Source organism: Ceratotherium simum, chromosome 17 (genome assembly GCF_057802395.1).
Source record: "Ceratotherium simum simum isolate JZ-2026a chromosome 17, ASM5780239v1, whole genome shotgun sequence".
Lineage (NCBI taxonomy): Eukaryota > Metazoa > Chordata > Mammalia > Perissodactyla > Rhinocerotidae > Ceratotherium > Ceratotherium simum.
The window spans coordinates 16,899,072-16,918,876 of record NC_141916.1 but is presented as its reverse complement, the minus strand read 5'-3'; the positions used below and the strand labels follow the sequence as shown (position 1 = coordinate 16,918,876).

The following is a 19,805-nucleotide window of genomic DNA, read 5'->3' as shown; positions in this document are numbered from 1 at the left end:
GGCGGCTGAGACAGGCTGGCGAGAAGAGCTCCTGAGGTGGGTGCGTGTGAAGGGGGATAGAGAAGACAGGTCTGGGGAGCCCCAGGCCCCTTGGCTTTTATGGGCCTCGGGGAGGGGTGGGCATTGCTAATGGAGGCCTCTGATGGCATCCACCAGGCATTCGCCAACCCTGAGGTCACACTCACCTCCCCTCTGGAAATGGTGTAAAAGCCGCTGGTTGGTTCCCTGGTATCCCCTCCCGTGCCCCCCACCCCCGCAACGTGGAAACACATTTCTAGTCGCAACTTGATCATCAGACGAATGAGAAGCACGTAAATTGCTTTCAGTCATGTCCTAATCATGCATCTTATAATGGAATCCAAAAACACTGCCTCATTTCTACACCGCTTTCTTAGGCCTGGGACCGATTCCCTCCTGTGCAAACATCTTGTGTCAACATAAGTGACTACGATTCACTGTTTCCTGGTCCTTCCTGCTCCTTAGGTGAGCTTCCTATTCCTGAGCACGTTCTCAGCAGTGATTGTCCAGCCCCTCTGCCCTGCAAGCTGTCCCTCCAGATCTTGAAAATCCTGCTTTACACTCATCTCCCTTAGGAATCCAGCCACTTTTTGTTGCCCCTTTATTTGACTCTTAAGCTTCCGTCTCCACGCTGTAGGTCACACACGATTTTCTGGAGCAGGAGCGTGTGTGCATGTGGGTGCGTGTGCACGTATGTCCTGTCTCCTCCAATCTCATGTGACTCTCATGACAGGCCCGCTGTCTGTGGAGAGAAGCTGTGCGAGTGGGAAGATTTGCGTCTGGATCCCAGCCCTGCCGTGTGACACCTGGGGCCAATCTTGAAACTTCTCTGAGCCTCAATTTGGGTGTCTCTAAAGTGGGGTTGCTGATGAGTATTCATGTGGGAAAACGACTTTCGCAATGCCCGGGACACGCAAGTGCCGAGTAAATGTTTGTTGCGTCTTCTCTCCTGATACCATCAAGCGAGTATGAATGAGGGGCCAGTGGTGTGTCCACCCCGTGACAAGTCCCGTGAGGATTTGAAAGAAGCACAATACATGTTCTTTTTCTTTAATAATGGGCTCATGGTCCTCTTGGGAAGACAGGACTAAAGCCTGTTACGTAACTTATGGAAAGGTGGTATACAATAAAGCACTACCTCACCACCCTGTTGGAGGCTGCCGTACCCCAGAAGTCTCCCAGACTGGCCACCCCTCCTGCTGAGGGCCAGGGATCCCCACCGTTTACTCCTTCATCAAAAGAACTCCAGTGGTTGCACAGAGTAGAGGACTTTTTCTTCTTTTCCCTGTTAGTCTTGTTGACTGTGCTCTATATCCCCCATCAGTCTACAACTGACAAGGAGTCTACAAGCCTCCTCGTCTCCTTTTTCTGCATCTCATCTCCCGCCTCTACCATGCGGGAAGCCAGACAGAGAAATTCTTAGATCTTCTTTTATCTTGCTGACTTCTTGCTCCTTGCAGTGGTTTTGAAGGATGGCGGAGTGAGAGAGGAGCTGAAATATACTCCTCTCCATTTTGTGGATGAGGAAACGGAGTCCCCGAAAGGGACATTAAGCAGATCCACATAACTGGCTAGTGAGAAGCGGAGCCAGTTCTGTGGTATCTCCACACAGTCACACGGGTAACCAGTGGGTTGGCAGACACTCGCCTGCCTGGACTGGCACTTGGAGCGGTGGTTCTCTGTTCTCAAAGCTATTTCCTCCTTGGCGCTGAGGCCAGCGGGTGGGCCTCTCCTCATCCAGAGATTGTTTGAGAGTCTCAGTTTCCACAGGGAACCCATGAATCACGGCTTTTGTTGACACAGGCCAAGAGGAGCACAGGAGCTCTCTCACCTGGTTGCCAATGGCCTAGCTGGGGTGGGGCATGCATCTGGGGTGGGAAGAATGATTGTCTTTGTTTTCTGTACTCGCTGCATGATAATCTTTCTCCCAGAAGAAGGGACACTTGTTTCCTGAGCCATGCTGACTTGCTGGTGGAGGGTCAGGGCCTGGGGAGAGCCTGAGTGGGCACGCCCGTGGGAATGGGGGCCACTGGAGCTTTCTCCCATCAGGCTGCATGTGGAAACTCCAGTCTCCTCCCTCCTGGGTCAGTCCGTCCTTTCCATTCCCTCTCCTGGGTGCCCTAGTCCCAGGCATTGCCATCTCATCCCATCCCCATTCTTGTTTCTCTCAGCCCTCTACCTCTTGTCTGGGGCTACCCACTTCCTTCCTTCTCTCCCTCCTCTCTCTAATTTTCCACCTGGACTCTTGTTTCTGAAGCTAGACTGTCTTCCTTGCTGACTTTGGTGAGATAAGTGGAAATAGATGTCTTTTACCTCTTTTCTGTCATCGCTTCCTCTTTTGTGAACTTTGACCTTCACTGTGACCTTTACCTTGGTGAAGGATGTCTACAGGCATGCCTAGGACACCCTGGGCTCCCTGACAGCCTGTGTCAACACCTCCTTTAAAACCTCAACACTTAAACTCTTCTTCCCTTTCTGCCAAGGAAGGTCTTCCGTTTTAATTTTTTTTAAATTTTTTAATTTATTAATTTTTTTTCCCCAAAGCCCCAGTAGATAGTTGTATGTCATAGATGCACATCCTTCTAGTCGCTGTACATGGGACGCAGCCTCAGCATGGCCAGAGAAGCAGCGCGTTGGTGCGAGCCCGGGATCCGAACCCGGGCCGCCAGCAGCAGAGCGCGCGCACTTAACTGCTAAGCCACTGGGCCGGCCCCTTCCATTTTAATTTTAACCTCCTTTATAATTCTGCGTAGAACTCTCCCCCAAGAAGCCTTCCCAGATAAAACTGCATCCAGGCACTGACCCCTTTACACCTGTTGCCGGAGAACGCACGTGCCTGGCTTGCACATCAGTGTATTTTTCCATCTGCTTTGATTTTCTGGTGCTCTGGGTGTTACTTTACCTCTGAGTGTTTACTCAGAGAGGTTACTTTACCTCTAGGGATGTTTCTTCTTCCCCCCAACTTGCCTCCTAACACCCTCCATGGAACTGTGGCAGAAGTTCACCCGACGTAGGCTGTATAATTTAAAGAAGAGCTATGTCTTCCTTTCTGTTCTCAAATCTCCCGAGTCTCTCTAGCTCGGGGTTATTGGGTCTGTCTGGAGGAATTTTCTTGAGGTTTTGGGAGTGGTGGATTCAAGAGCTATGGAATGTGCTCTGGTGACCAAGGCTGGGAGTGCCAAACTCTTCAATTTCCCTGTTCTCTGCCTGTCCTACTCAGGGTGGTGTCTCTCATGCTTGGAGGGACACTGAGGCCCTTGGCTGGGCCGGGGTGGCAGCCAGTGCTGTGGAGGTCAGTGGAGGAGGAGAGGAAGGCATGGAGGTATTCCTCCCAAGGCCGAGGGAGTGGCGGGCCCACCAAGGAGCTATGGCTTCCAACCAGGCCAAGGCCAAAGGAGGGCAGGCTGGATGGAGCAGGCTGGACGGGGACAGAGTGGGTTAGGTAATCCCTTAGAGCAGGCTGGCCTGGTACATAGAGCCAGGGGCCCTGGGCACAGTGTCAGAGGACCCGGGCCCCAGCCACCCACCCTCAATCCCTCACCACACTAGATCCCTCCCGGACAGACCTCTCCTACTATCTCAAGGAGTCCTGCCTTTAGTTAGTATCTACTTATTAGCCCTACTGTGTGCCAGGTGGTCACTGCTCTAGGCACAGGAGGTATAGCAGGGGACAAAGCTGACAAAACCCCTTCCCCCTGGAGCTTACACTGAAAGAGAAAGGTGAGCTGAGGCCATTGGAGTTGCAGTCACAACCTGGGTCTCCCAGTTTACAACTCCTAGGGGCTAAGGGTAGAGAGGATAATTCTGTTGTGGTGGAACCTGAGACATCCCAGCCGGAAGCACTTTTCAACCTTAACTATTCATGCCGGGCAGCTGACGTCCTCCACATTTGGCATCTCTAATAGGCACCACCCAGCCCGCCTCCATGGGGGTCAGATCCTCCACCTTACGGCCCACTTTGCTCCTGCATTCAGTGCCAATAACTGCTCTCCAAAGGTTTTCAAGAAACCACCAAGATTCAGGACTTGGGACATCTACTTGCACGTGGCTGGACCTCACCTGATCTGCCCGCACTGCTGCCGACATGACGGGCATCTCCCTCGGGCCCAGAGTTGATGGGCAGATGGGCAGGCAGCCCTCAAGTCCCCTTCAGTCAATTTTAGCAACAAAATAGGGTGCTCTTTTCATTCAAACTTGTGCTTGAGAGAAGCCAGATGGAGCAGCCCCTCCCTCCCACAATCAAGTCCTGCAGACACACCCAACAGATGTGCACATGCTAGGCATGGACACAGGGACATGCACATCTTAAGAAGATTCACAAAACCGCAGTCTGTACACGAGAATGTGGTGCCGAGTGGGTGCGTCAGGGCAGAAAAGTGGAGCAAAGGAGCAGAGTGTGAAGGAGCCCTGGAGAGGACGATACCAAGAACAAGAACTCAAAGCCAGGCAGCCACGTGGTCGCCGAGCCGGGGTTCCCGACTCCTTCTGATGCCTGCATCTGCCTCAATCCTCTGTCACTTCATACAGCCTAGTAAGAAAAGGCCCCTGGGCCTGGGAAGCACAGCCGGGCCCTCCTGGAGGGAGGGGGCGGTCAATGCCAGCATCTCAAGGGCCCTCGCAGTGCACCCCCAGGGACAGCATCTGAAGGGATTTAGACAAGAAAGGACTCCAGGTGTGCCCTGACCAGTCACCTCGGAGCACTTTAATGGCCTCATTTGTTCCCAGGATTGGGGTGCTTCACTGAGTCTCTCTGGTTGGTGCTGAGGAGGAACTGCCAAACAGGGACACTGCTGGGAGAGAAAAGTGGGGGGAAATGGGGTGCCTCCGCAGCTCTTCCTGGCAGGTGGGGACCCAGAGGACCCCTGTGCACAGAGGAGCATAATGCCTAGAAACCCTGGCGAGGCAGACACAGCATGTAGCCACAGCCTCTGGGCACAGGCTGGGTGGGCTGGGTGATACTGGGAGGCTGTATACACCATCTCATTGGCTCGGTACTGGGCTTGGGGTTGCTGTTGAGAGTGGGATGTGTGTCACCAGCTGGGAAGTAACAGCCAGAAGCAGTAGCCTCACTGCCATGCTGGGCTTGGCACTGCCTCAGGATCTCAGGAACTTGGACATCACGGAAACTCTTTCCTCCTTCTTGCTTTCTAGTCTTTCTCTCACTCCCAGTTGCATCTGAGAGGCACTGCTGACCTGAGCCTTCAGACAAGGTGCATTTGTTCACTTATTCTTTCAGCCAACATTCATTGGGACCTATGAAGTGCTAGGCACCAGGATATGGCAGTGCAGGAGGCCCCATCACCAACACTGCTTCAAGGTAATGGACCATTATGATAGGGTGTCACCGTATGGATGCGAGTAGGCACAGGATGTGCCCGGGGAGCTCTGAGACACCTGGCAGGGGTGCTCCTCCTTGGAGGCCAGGCTGTGACCCTGGGGTCTGGACCCCAGGCCCTTGCTGCTCACCTCAGCTCCAGAAGAGTTCACAAAGTGCACATTACAGAGGTTTCCTAATTTATGGAGGAGAAGTGTGAGGCACAGAGTCCCTCGAGAAGTTGAGAGTGAAGCTGGAGCTAGGCCCATAGTCTCCTGTCCCCTAGCACAGTGTTTGTGCCTATGTCACAGTGATCCTGGTGCACCAGATATAAAGTCATTGTTCTGCATGATTCCCATCCCCAGGGACCTGCTGGGCTGTGAGGGACACAAAACCGACACATATGAAACAATACAAGTCATATACAATGGCATATAACAGAATTTAAAAATCTGAAATTCAAACAGTGAGTGGCAGATTGACCCCAGGATGGACCTGGAGGGCTTCAGGTGAGCCTTGCCCTCCCTGTTGGCTCCAAGGGCCACATTTCGGGCGCATACAAGTGGACGAGCCTCCTGAGCATGGGAGGAGAGGCTGGGGAGCTGGCCAGGTTTAATATTTCTCACAGAGAGAATCCATCCACAGATACTCAAGATGAGATTGTGTTTATCTGCTGAACGCACAGCCTCCTTGTCTGCGAAGCTGCGTTCCTGTCTGAGTCATCTCAGTGATGCATCATTTACCTAGATGTTTCCACCGGCAGGAGCGTCTGGATGTGGGGCTGTGTTTTCCACCATCCTCTGAGGCTGGACCATGGGGCATCTAGCCTTGGTCTGGGAGTTCCTGCCTCATGTTGGGCATCATGCTGGGCTGCCTGATGCCCAGCTGACCTGAGGGCACTGATTGAGCACACACTGATGATGAGGATGGTGATAATGACAATGAAGTTGGGAAACCGAGAGCCATTAATATGGGAGTGTTTGACTCAAGGTAACTGGAGAATGGGTACCTCTCTGTGCTCTGCTTTAAGAGGGGTAAACATTCAAAAGCCCAGACATGAGGGATGAAAGAGTAGGGCCCATGACTCATTATTACAAAAGAATTTTTCTCTTTGAGGAAGCCACTCAACGGAGGACTATTTCAATTAGCCAGCTCTCTTTGCGTGTGCTCAAAGTGCCATTGATTAATATGCAGCTTCACAGGAGGGCCTCTAGGGTGCAAAACCAGGGATATTTCTGGAATCTGGTGGGATGAAATAGTTTCCGCTGAACAGATCAGTGCCATGTCTGTGACGCAGGTTACATCTGAGCGGCCAGGACACTCCCTTTCTGGAAAAGGGCTAAAATGGCATATGACCCCACAGGGAGATGCCCCAGTGCCCTCTGCCTGATTCCTTCTGGTGGATATTCTGGATACACTCCCATCAGGCCAATAAGAGACACTCATTTCCTTTAAAGGAAAGCTTCAAAGTGCTTTTCATTAGCCCGGAGCACTGGTTTATTAAGCAAGAGTTGGCCAACTTGGAGTGAGCCCAGAGACTAATGAAGATGACGAGGGAGGGAAATCGGAGGTGAGGGGAAAGGCGTGATGGTAGGAAACCAGTCTGTTCCCTTGTTCTTGTTATAGGGACCAGGGAATACACTTCAACCCAGCAAGAAGAATTCAATTCAATATCAAGAGGCTTCTATGGTCTTATGGTAAACGGGGAAATCCTCTCTCCAGAGAAGCTGTGAGATTTCTGTATTCTTTCTGGAATGATTTAGAGGATGTGATTCTGCAATAAATGGTGTTCTTTTTGTTTGTTTGTTTTTCTTGAGTATGTAATGTCTCTGTGAGAGAAGCACCTATACTCCCTATCCTAATGAAGTTGTTTAGGCATCATGGTATTCTATGGATTTAGTTCTAAAATATGGTTTCCCTACGTCATTAAAAATTTCCACTGGAAGGAACCGACACCTGCTTAGCCTTTCTGGAGTTGGACCTGCCGTTGCTTAGGTACCTTCATACTTTGTGCACACTGCCCTTGCCTCTTAATTTATGTGGGGTGTGTGTGTTTGTGTTTATATGGTAGTTCTGGCTCTGCCAGGTGAGAGGGATTTTTTTCAAGGGTAGGCACATAATTCAGTTGAATCCAACATGTGCTTAATAGTGCACCTAACTTCCTTTACATTATCTGCAGGGTCCACAACCCAGCTATGCCACGGGTCATCTTAAATTGTATTGCTGAGTGACTTTGCTGGGCTGCTGAGTGACGTAAGGCATATATGAGCAGACAATGAGGGTAGGAAGACATTTTTTGAGGTGAGGGTAATACAGGCTAAAGGCAGTCACGTTCCACTCATCACTCCCTCATCACCAAGGAATAAACAGGAAGTGAGAGTAGGGAGAACAAGGTCCAGAGACTAGTGAGGGCTCTCAGGAAGATGAAAGACACAATAAAGCTTGGATCGGGTCCAGAGCTGGGGGAGGAGAGAGTGTAGGCTGTGCCAGCTTGGGCAAAAGCAGTCACTCCTCTTTCTCCCAGTGTGGGCTGGGATTCTCAAGCTTAAAGGCAACACTGTTTTGTGTTTGCCCTCATTATGTGAGTATGTCACTAGCTGATGTCATCATCCAGCAGATGTCCCATTTAGGTGAGGAGCCCACTCATGTGTCTGCTCTTAGCACCCCAGGGCAGTGGCATCTCTGCCAGAGGGCAATTAAAGCAGGGAAGGGATGGAGTGGTGGGGGCAGGCCAGGCCAGTCCCTCCTCCTTCCCCCTGCACCTTTTGCCATGGCCAGAGGGGGAATTGATGGAGCCAGAGTCCGTGGCCAAGACCACAGCTCCCGAGCACTGGGGAAGAGCACAGATCCTGAAAGGAGGCAGATCGGTCCTTGGATCCTGGCTCTGCCTCTTACTTATCTCTTAATCACTATAACTGGCATAAAGTTTAGCGAGGTGGTTGGGTGCAGAAATCAATAATTCTCATACACTGCCTTTTAGTAATTAGGAAAGATGACAGAAAAGGTGGGGTTCTAATTCACAACACAGAAATTCTAAGCTATCTAGGGATCCCTAATAGCAGCAACAACAACAAGAAGGCAAAATGCACAAGAAGAACCAGAAAACATTGACAACAAACAATGAGGAGGAATTGCTGTCTCAGAAACACTGAGATCACTGGAACAGAAGAGAAAATGTCTAAATTCAGCATGTACTAAATGTGGTATTTCAGTGAGGGGAGGTGAGGATGTTCATCTTTGTGTAGCAGAAAAGAACAAAAAGGAACATAACAATTAGCCAACTTTCCACTCCTCAGACTCAGTCACTATTAATATTTTGACTTAATTGTTTTCATCCTTTTTTCTATGTCAACATCTTTTAATAAATAAACACAGCATCCTTTAAAAACAATCCATGGCTCAAATTCCAGCTAAGACGGCCAACCAGCTGGTCCTGTTCTCTCCCTCCCCCAGGATCAATCCTGAGAAATTTGTGAGAAACCCAGGAGAGCCCAAGGCTGTTTGAGCTGATTTGTGTGGGGGCAGGTGGGTTGCTGCAGCCTGGAGCTGAGACCTGAGGATGAAGAGAGGGGGTAGTTGGGAGGAGAGGGTCTTAAGTTTGCCCTTGCCTATTGTCTGCCCCTTTACAATGGAGATCTGGACTAGCAGGCCAACCACCAGTGCCCTTGTCTGTAGTTCACTGGGAGGTCAGATCTACTTCATAGGTAGGCTTGCCAGATTTAACAAATAAAAATACAAGATGCGCAGTTCAATTTGAATTTCAGATAAAAAACAAATAATTTCTTAGTATAAGTATATTTCATGCAATATTTGGGACATACTTAATAATAAACTTTTTATTGTTTATGTGAAATTCAAATTTAGCTGAGTGTCTTCTATTTTGTCTGGATGGCCTTATTCATAGGTGATGGGGATAGTAATGCCTGCCCTGAGTATCAAGCCTGCCGGCACGTAGTTGACTTCTACAGAACTGGTTACTCATCTGGCCTCCACTCCAGGATGGAGAGGGAAGCCTGTAGGTAACCTGCTGTCATGGAGCTTTTCACGTGGGGAGGGAGAACCAGAGTTTGAGCCTGGCTCATTGGAAGTTTCCCTATCAGCTTTTGGGTTTTGTACAGCATGGCAGGTCCTAAGCTTTGCTTCCACTATGCCCTTGACCTCAAACCCTAGAGCTGCATAATAGAAGGTAGGGAGCTCACTAAACCTCACAAGTCTCCCCCAGCTCCAAAGCTGCTGCCTAGTGACCTGCTCAGCAGCAAGACCGTTGCCCACCTGCAGACCACCATGGAATAAGGCGAGTGTGCAACTTAATTTATGACCCAGGGCAGAGGGTCTCTGCTATGGCTTCAAATTAGCAAAGTATTATTATAACTGAGTTGGTTATTGTTCTTGTGGAATTTCTTTTTGCTTTTTATTCTTTTGCGTACAGATAAGACCTGGTATGGAATGTCTGATTAGCCAAATAGTAGAATAAGCTTGTGTAAACATGGCCTAAGAGGTAGAAGGTCCATTTTTGTCTAAAAGTCAAAATTACAGTCCTGACACTGATATCTGGGAAGATTTGAATGAACTTTCAATGTATATTTTTGCTTAGCAAAATTTGCATGAAAGTTTACACTGAAAATGGTGTTTGGATATACTATCACAAAAGGAGAATGTTCTCAGCGAGAATCTCCTCCAAGCTAATCTGGCTGTCGTCTGTCAAGACAGACCATCTTTCAATCTCATTCTTTTTGTCAACAACACTTCAAAACAAAGTCTCTAACCAACACTGTAGGGAGGTTTTATCAATTCATTTTATTGACTTTTTTGACAGTGTCATTTTCTTCCAAGGTTGTGGAGATATAATTTACAGACAGTCAAACTCACTGTTTTTAGGTGTACAGTTCTATGAATTTTAACCAGCATTTATCAAGAGATGTTCTTTGGTGGAACCCAAGTATCTTTGGGTGCAAAGGAAATCCATTCCAACTCATTTAGCACTATGTGGCTTTAAATCCATACATGAAAATCTGGGGATAATCCTTTTCTGTACCAATTGGTTTGACTGATACATCTCAGATGTTGCATCAAAGCAACAACTTTGTGGCACAAGTCCTTGTTATCATAGAGAGGAATCAAGCATTTCGCCTTCCTACCAGCTGGCCTCTGTTCTGCTGGATTGGTGCTGTGCTTCCCCTGTGGTGGGAGGGGGTGGTGGGGGTGTCTCTGAGGGAGTCTCAGAGGTCAGGGTGGGGACCAAGCTACCAAATGATGGAGCTGGAGAAACAAAACCCTTCAGTTATCAGACTATATTGATCCAGATTCCAGAACCCTGACTTCTCTTTCCTAATGCTTTTTAAAAGACTCCATTTTGAGAAAGAGCCCTGAGTGGCAGAGGGTGAGTAGTTGTTGATAGTCATCCACCCTCAGGATAACTCAGTATCACATGATGTTGACAGGCAGAGTTGGGTATGAAGCAGAGTAAGCTGGCAGTGGGACTAGGAGATGGTTCCCAAAGATGAGGATCAGTGTGTGGGATGAGAAATATCAGAACCAATACATGACCAGCAATGTAATCTAACACAGAATCCTTATATTAGAAATCTGCTTTATTCGACACAACAAAAGAAAGCAAAGAGAGCAGAGAAAAACCTTGCAGGGATATAACTCTAGATGAGAGTGTTGTGTCGATACCACTTAGGGACACTGCATGGGAAGATAACAACCCATCTGTCCTATGGGGAACTCTTAGGTGTAGCTATAATGGGCAGGACAGCTAGAAATCAAAGGGCATTTTTCCCATTCTGTAGCATGATCCTGATTGAATTTCAGTTTTCAAGACGAGCATAGGTCATTTTCTTCCCAGAATTATGGCAGACTGATGTAACTGATAATAAGATGGAAACATCAAAAGAACATCTACTTGTCTGCATAACACAGATTGTTGACATTCTGATGGTGAGTAATGCAAGCTTGGGTGCAGCAGGTGTAGACAAAGGAAATGAGGACTAGGCAACTTCAGCTCTAACTCAGAGGCCAAGAGAAGTCAGAAGCAGGAGAGAAGGAGCAACTGGAGGAGAGGACAATGCAGCTGGAGAGGGGGCCGGAGACGAAGAGGGGACAAGAGCAGACTTCAGGGCTTGTAGCTCTTCCCGCTGGAGGATGAGGTGGTGGTGTATTTGATGGTGGAACTGCCACCCCCAGTGGAAATCAAGCCACCCCCAATGCCTCTGCCACTGCCGGAACTGAAGCCACCTCCAATACTGTGACCGCTGCCATAGGAGTAGCCGCTGCCTCCACCCAGGCCTAAGCCACCGCCAACACCACTGGCGCCGCCATAGCCGCTGGAAACGGTGGACTGCACCACGGCTGTGGAGAGGAGGGGACAAGGACACACAAGACTCGGTGAGCTCATTCTGCCAGCCTGAGTCCAGTCAGAAGAGTACCAGGGCAAGGGAGGGAGGCAAGCAAAGATACTTACCAGATGTTGACTTGTCCAACGTCTTCCCCACTCAGCTGAGGAGGAAGGAAACACAGGGACCATGAGACCCCAGAGAGCCTCTACTGGACCAGTGTGGGAAGCCTCGGTGTTGAGCATAGTCCCTGGGGAAACTGCCTTTTAATGGTTCCCTGAGAGTAGCAATTATGGCCACGACTAGAGTGTCTTAAACTTGTGCTCACTGCTTAGAGTCGTGGAAATGGACCCAGATGATTGAGGAGGTTATGTGAGTTACCCACCTGAACTCCTCGCCTTCCAGCAGCTTCCTGTAGGTGGCAATCTCAACCTCCAGGGCCAGCTTGACATTCATCAGCTCCTGGTACTCCCTCAGCAGCCAGGCCATGTCCTGCTTGGTCTTCTGCAGGGCGTCCTCCAGATCAGCAAGCTTATTCTTAGCATCCTTGAGGGCCAGCTCCCCACGCTGCTCAGCATCAGCAATGGCGGCCTGCAGGTTGGCGCACTAGAGGGGGAACAGGCAGAATGAACTTGCAATCTGGACCTCCAGAGGAGACTAACCCTGATTCTTCTTCCTAGTGAGGAAGAGTCCTCGAGTGTAGAATTGATGGAGAGGGAGCCCTGAATCTTCCTGTCTAGCTGTTTGACTATCTGGGAACCTTTTCAATTCTGGAGCTAGTTATCACAGTTCTGTGCCTTTTGTGTTAACACCCGCATGCGGCTGTGAGTGTGACTGGTGGAGCACCCTACAGTGCACACAAGACCAGGGGACATTGGAAAAACGGATCATTGATTTGTTTTGAGTGTTGTTTCCAAAGTCAAAACTGGACCATAGTCAGTTGTGTCTTGGATGACCACAACTAAGTTTGCACAATATTACAAGTATGGTCCACTGAGGTAGTGAATTTTCTCATGAGACTATTGAGAACTTGCCCTTCTCTCACCACAGAGTCCCTTACACAATTGGGAAGCACTGTTCTCTGCTTTCACTCCTCCCTCTTTTTCTTAGATCATGAGCAGATTTGCAACATCTTTTCTCAACTCTATGGCCTGCCTTTCCTTCCACGTGTTCCTTTGCAGTTCCCAGTCCAGCTACGTCTCTTAGACCAATCCTTTTTCCATGCCTTCAGCCCATACTCCACCCCTGTGAACAATGAGATGCTTCTGTCCATGCCTTTGTGTCATGCCCTTGGGATTGGACCCACTCTCCCAGAGAGACCCAGTGGGACCCACAAAGGGCAGCATGTGCTTTCCTCCTTGGTTGTTTCCAGTGCCCAGGAATGTGTCCAAATTATGGTTGATTACTGGCTGATGGTCAGGCAATGAAATGATGTTTTTCTTCACTATCCCTCTCCCACCTGCTCCATCATACCTGCTTTTGGGTGTGGTTGATGCCAGATCTCAGTCTCTGGAACACATGGTTGAGCTCAGCAGTCTCCTGCTTGGTGTTGTGTAGGTTGTCCCTTTGTCTGCTAACCTTGGTTTGCAGCTCCTCATACTGTAGATCAGAGAGAGAGGCAGCGTGTATGGGCTTTCACATACGAACAACGACTTTCAATTCCCAGTCTTTTGATAAACTTGTATCAAATGATGTTACATCTCATCTAGGAAAAGTAGATGGCACAACATTAGTTGATGCTGTACAACTGAATAGTTCTATAACATCATTGAGCACCTAGTTTTTCAATAAACTAGTGATGTTCTTCAGAGTATCTATAGGATTCACGATCAGGAAGAGGTTGAAGGCAAAGTCCGGTAGTGTAATGTCATTAAAGTCTTTCTTTCTGCCTTTGTTTTTTTCTTTTTCACTCTATAGGCTTAACTGTAAGTTCTTTAACTGTCTACGTGAACTCAGCAAAGATGGACCTTCTGTGAAATTATCCAGTGTCTTTGTACTTCAGACTCCACTCAAAAGGCTGCAAGAAGCTGGTGCAACTGTATATAATCATCAGGGAGCAGGCACAGGGATTCTTCACCTATTGCTGGTGACTGTTGGTCTGTATAAGGACTCAGCTTCAGCTTACCTCCTCCGAGTGATCTCCTTATATAGGCCTTTGACCTCAGAGATGATGCTATCTAGGTTGAGATTATGGTTGTTGTCCGTGGAGAGGACCACAGAAATGTCTCAATTGCGGGATTGCGTTTGAGAACACTCCTGCAGGATATGGATTCTTAATACCTCTACTTCCAGTGATACATCTGTGAGGTACAACCCCAAACATTCCAACCACTCAGACTCTTAGTAAGCAGAAAAATAAACAAAAATACCAGTGAACAAACAGGGTGAGGTGCTTATCATCTCAAAGTAGGTACACAAGAAATCAATCTGATCACTAAGTGTACTTATCTTGGCTTGCAGTTCAACCTCATTTGTGCAGATAGCATCAACATCTTGGGAAAAGACCAAAAACTTGGAGTCAGCTGACCCTTACCCCCAGCCCACCCAATATCTCCTCCCAGGTATGGGCAGGGGCACAGACTCCTCCAGCCTTCAACAGAGGAACTAGAACACCTAATCTGGATGAGCTCACCTTCTTCAGGGTTACACATTCATTCTGTGCTGCTGCATGCTTATTGATTTCTCCTTCATATCTAGAAAGAGAGGATGAGGAGCGATGCTTGAGCCAGCGAGTAAAGGGTTTCAGAAGAGCCTGTCTTGGTCCAAGATTTTCCATTAAATGGGTAATTCTTATGTTGAACTATCAACCCAAGGAGCTTAGAAAGTGACTAGTCTCTCATTTTCTCCCCTAGTGTATACGGTAGTCTCACCTTATCCATGGTTTCACTTTCCATGGTTTCAGTTACCTGTGGTCAACTGTGGCCCAAGAATATGAAATGAAAAATTCCAGAAATAAGAAATTCATAAGTTTTAAACTGTAGCTGTTCTGAGTAGTGTGATGAAATCTCATGCTGTCCTGCTCTGTCCCACCTGGGACACTATGTCACAGTGCCTATATCATTCACCTCACTTCATCTCATCACACAGGCATTGTATCATCTCACATGATGACAAGAAGGGTGAGTACAGTACAACAGGATGTGCTGAGAGAGAGACCACATTCACATAACTTTTATTACAGTATATTATTATAATTGTTCTATTTTATTGTTAGTTATTGTTGTTAATCTCTTACTGTGCCTAATTTATAAATTAAACTTTATCATAGCTATGTATATATAGGAAAAAACATAGTATATATAGGATTCGGTACTATCTGCGGTTTCAGGCATCCACTGGGGGTCTTGGGATGTGTCCCCCACAGATAAGGGAGGCTACTGTACTTGGTAATGAAGTCCATTGCTCATTTTGTTCATTCAGATTTTTCTTAGGAAATAATTTATAATTTTCATTTCCACTGGATATTTTTTCCTAATTAATCATGCTCACAACTGGGTCTGGTCACTCAATGGACTTGAAGTGTGGGCTTCAGAACACGGAGCCCATTTCCCTCCTCTACGTCACCTGTTCTTGAAGTCCTCTCTCTTGCTCTGCTTGTGTCTGGGCTCTGAGTCCAGGCAGCCACTAAAGAAGGGGAGAGATTCTAGCCGCCTCCTGAGGCTGTTGATGTACTGCTCGAACAAAGGCTCCAGGTTCTGCCTCACGGTCTTGGTGCCCTGCTCCTGGAGCAGGGTCCACTTGGTGTCCAGGACCTGGTTCTGCTGCTCCTGGAATCACACTTTAGGAGGAAGACAAAATGGTCATTTGCCAGACATAGAGAGAAAGTAAGAAGTGTCTATGTTATTAGGTTTCCAAGCAGTCGGGGTGTTGTCCATGGTGCTGGGTTATTGAGCGAATGTACAGAGGCTCATGTCAGCAGGAATGTTCCCCTGAACTTTTTCCTTCTCAACCCACAGATCTCACTGATGAAATCCCCCCACAGATGTTTGAGTCATTCCTGCCCTATAAGTTATTGTGCCTGTTAGTGATTTTTTAAATCATTTCCTCTCCTTCTCTTCACAATCAGAATCACAAATATAGTTTAAAATAGTCTTTATCTGGTATATTGTACAGAGCTTTTATTTTCCACAGGATCTCAGTAAAAGGGATGTTAAATATTACCTAATGATTAGATTCTAATCTAAACTCCCATTTATTGCATGTATCTCTTCTAAAACATTCTTCACAGATGGTTATGCTCTGTTTCTGGAATAAATTCTTTTTTTTTTTTTTTACAGATTATAAATGTTTGTGCATCTCAAATGTTTCTTTTTCTCATATGGACAGAAAGGAATTTTATTTTTCTATTCTTCTCTTTGTTTTTCTTTTTTTTTCTTACCCAGAGCCTCAGAGCAAGTCATGACTGGCCTTTTTTTCCTACCCCACTGTAGACCTTTCAGGGGTAAATGTTAACCCATTCCACACTTGCATTTCCTTATATATACTTCAGAGTTATCAGAAGTTGAGAATTCTTCTTCCTAGGCAGGAATGAGTGTTTGAGGATTCAGTAGCTCTAAATGATGCCCATCACCTGCTGCCTGTGGTCCACATGAGCCCACCTGGCATCCCTAGTCCAGGTCTCCTTTCCCTCTCGCCTAGTCTCCCCCTGGTAGGACATTCGTGGTTCTCCAGTTTGGGGACTCTGAAATCCCCTGGAGGCTGGTCCTCCTGGCTCACATTGTCGATGAAGGAGGCGAACTTGTTGTTGAGGGTCTTGATCTGCTCCCGCTCCTCGGTCCTCACCCGCTGGATGGTGGGGTCAATTTCCAGGTTCAGAGGAGTGAGGAGAGTCTGGTTGACAGTGACCTCTTGGATGCCTCCAGGGGGGCACACAGGGAAGCCAGAGCCCTCATAGCCACCAACAAAGCCAGCTCCACCACCGAGCCCAAAGCCACTACCAGCTGCACCGCCAAAACCGAATCCACTCCCGGCTCCACCGCCAAAGCCAAAGCCACCTCCAATTCTGCCGCCATATCTGCCACCGACGCCATAGCTGCCCCCTCCGATGGAGATCCTCTTGGAGCCCCCACACCATAGAGGCTGCGGCTGCTGAAGCCACCTCCACACACTCCACCGAGGCCACCACTGCCCCTGGAGCAGGACACGGGAATGCTGCTGAAGCCAGAGCGGGAGACCCCAGGGACTCTGGCTGAGCCGGCACTGAAGCCACGGTGGCTGCTGCTCCGGCTCCTCGTGGTGGATTTGCTAGACATGGTTCTTGAAGGTGAGAGGCTCTGGAAAGTGTGAGAGGCTGGAGGGTAGAGCTGAGTGGAGAAGTTTGAGATGGGCTTCCAGCAGCCTTTTGTATAGGGAGGAGTGGGTTGGGCTCAGTCCTGAAAGGTGACCTTGCAGGTTGGGAAGGGTTGGGCTTTGCAAACATTGAGACCTCACTCAGGCTATTAAAAAAGGTATGAAATGTGAAGATTGCTTCTTTGGCTTTCTTTAGCCAGGGAAAAATTTTCCTACCTTTGATCTTTGACTCGATCTCAATACAATAAAACTATTCTCAATTCACTGAGGCTAGGAGTTCGACTTTGTCTCGAAAAAGGGTTCAACCTGTTATAGGGTTCATGTACCAGAATGTACTGAGTGCTCTCCCTCCAACCAGCTCTTTTGTAACAGTTGGGAACTTGGAAATATACAAATAATCTATTGCTATGTCCTAACAGAAAGGTTATCATTTTTCCAACAATTACAAATATGTTAAGTTTGACTTCTTTTTTCTATTATGTAAAATTTTGAACAAATAGAAAAGTATAAGAACAACATAATAGATTCCTGGATGCCCATCCCAGATTCCGGAATTTTTATCTCAGGGTCAGCCTTATTTCCTCCATAACTGCCCACTTTCTTCATCCTCCTTAAATTATATGAAAGGAAATTCCAGAAGATCATACGATTTCATCAGTAAATAATTCAGTATTTATGTCTAGATGGTCAACTCTTTAGAAAAAGACCAAAATACTATTTTTATGTCAAAAAATTAAACAGTAATTCTTTAACATCATGAAGTGTCTAGTGAACATTTAAATTTCCCTGTATTCTTTTTTATTTTTTTTTATAATTTGTTTGTTCAATTCAAGATCCAAATAAGGTCCATACGTGTTTATTTGGGTGATACATCCTTTAAATAATATGTCCTTTAGATCATTTAACATTCCATCTTTTCTTTTTCTTGTTAAATAAACAAGGTTAATTGTCCTACAGAGTTTTTTACTCCCTGGGTTTTGTGATCACATTCGGGTTGTGTGATCGCATCCTCTGGTGTCATTTAAGAGGTTACTCTCTCCTCTGTATTCCTGTAAACTAGTACTTAAGTCTAGGAAGGTAATAAGTTTATTTTATGTATTTAAACTTTTCCAGAAGTAAGTGTAGTTGAAAGTCTATAAGATTGACTATTGTTACTTACACAATATTTACATATTTAAAAATGAATAAGTAAAGCACGTTTGTCTACCAAAATAAACGCTCAAGGCAAATCCCCAGCCGCCTAATTGAAGATGTTTCTGTGCTTTTTGAGAGCCTGTTTGTGTGCATGAGTTTGTGCGTGTGTTTGTATCCTTTTCCTTTAAGCGTTCCGATTATGCTCGTGCTGGATCATCTTTGTCTTCTTTGTCTGTATGCCCTCTTGACTCTCCTCTAACACTCTATGACCCCCAGGTCACACTTCCCTCTTTTCTCGACATTCTCCTGTACGTCCTTTATTGTGTTTTCAGTGTGTCTATTGCCCTTTGTACTGATAGCAATTTTACCTTCGTTTCCATAGGGACTTCTTTTTTCTCTCTGCCTCATATCCGACTTCTCTAAGTAATGTTTTACTTCTTATTGTCTCACTATATGTTTGTTCTTCTCTAATTTAATAGAGAGTGTATTTTATTGATTTTTGGCAATGTTTTATAGTAACTTTATTCTGGGGAGTGACCATCATGAGCCTTTTGTTTTTCCTATTCATTTCATTTTTGAATGTATAGCATCTTTTGTGGGACCTGGTGTCTTTCTGACTAGTGTTCACCTTTGAATGAGGTGAACTCCTTCTAGACCCATCCTTTGCAGAAGTATTCTAGGAGATGGGCTGAGGCCATGTACAGGCTATCAGGCTGTGATATTAATTCTCTCATTCTTTAAAATACTCCGCCCAACAAATCACTGCAGAGTGGCCTACAATTCACTGTCTCTCTGCTTTTTTTCTCTCACTAATAAAATGCTACCAATAGGACGTGTCCCTGATTTGTTATTCAATTCTACCGTTACAGTTTCTTGGAACTTCATGACTAATGGGGTCCATCCTCAGGTCACACTCCCCGTTCTGATTGCTGCAAACAAGGAGTTCTTGGATTTGCACCTAAGGACGCGTCCTTTACATTGACTTAGTTGTGTTAAATGAGTCAACAGTGCGTGGCGTGTAGTAACACCTCAGTGTTAGGCTTCTCCTTCAGCTTGTGTTCAGCCATGTTTTGACAGAGGTTTTCTTGTACGCCAGGACCTGAAACAAACAAGAAACCAAAGCAACAAAACTGAGAACAACTACCTTTCCCAGTGTTTGCTCATTGTCCCTGTGATGGGACACTCCTTCACCACTTAGCTAGGCGTCCTCTGAACCTAGAGATCTGCACTAGGTGAATGCTTGAGATCTTCTCAAGAGTTTTCTGAGCATGTGTCTTGCCTGAACATATGTATGGCTTTCTAAATTCTCTCATATACACAGCTGCTTTTGAATGTCCTAATTTCTTAACTGCAGCTTAACCTACGGACCTGAGATGGTCAGGTGGTCCATTGTGTGTCTCCTCCTGTAATCTCTTGTCCCAGGGCTATGGGTTTGTAGTCTGCCTTGTCATTTTTCCTAGCTGTGCCTCCTGCTTCTCTTGCCTGCATTTGGGTTAATGCAAAACAAAGACGAGAACCTTGCATCAGTTCTTCAGGAACCCCCCCCAGATATGTTTGAAGAGATTTTTCACAGTACTTTGCAAAAAGGATCTGCAACTGCTCTCTGTGGTTCAAGGTGCATGTGCTGGGGATGGGGGAGGGGAGGCAGGGGGTGAGGAGGGAGTAGTGGGCTGGAGGGTGAGGAGGGGTTTGGGGAAGGGTGTGGAATAGGCTGC

At 47.1% G+C, this 19,805-nt stretch overlaps 1 protein-coding gene across 1 annotated transcript; it reads right to left on the bottom strand.

Moving 5' to 3' along the window:
• Positions 1-11,447: 11,447 nt before the first annotated feature.
• On the bottom strand, positions 11,448-16,919 carry LOC106801625 (keratin, type II cytoskeletal 6A-like). Its single transcript, XM_087442004.1, has 7 exons — positions 16,605-16,919; positions 16,384-16,497; positions 15,232-15,434; positions 14,300-14,360; positions 13,141-13,266; positions 12,053-12,273; positions 11,448-11,658 (listed from the first exon to the last, which is right to left on the bottom strand). Exons 1-7 carry the CDS (start codon positions 16,917-16,919, stop codon positions 11,448-11,450), a joined length of 1,251 nt encoding a protein of 416 aa, XP_087298130.1.
• Between the last annotated feature and the right edge of the window lie 2,886 nt (positions 16,920-19,805).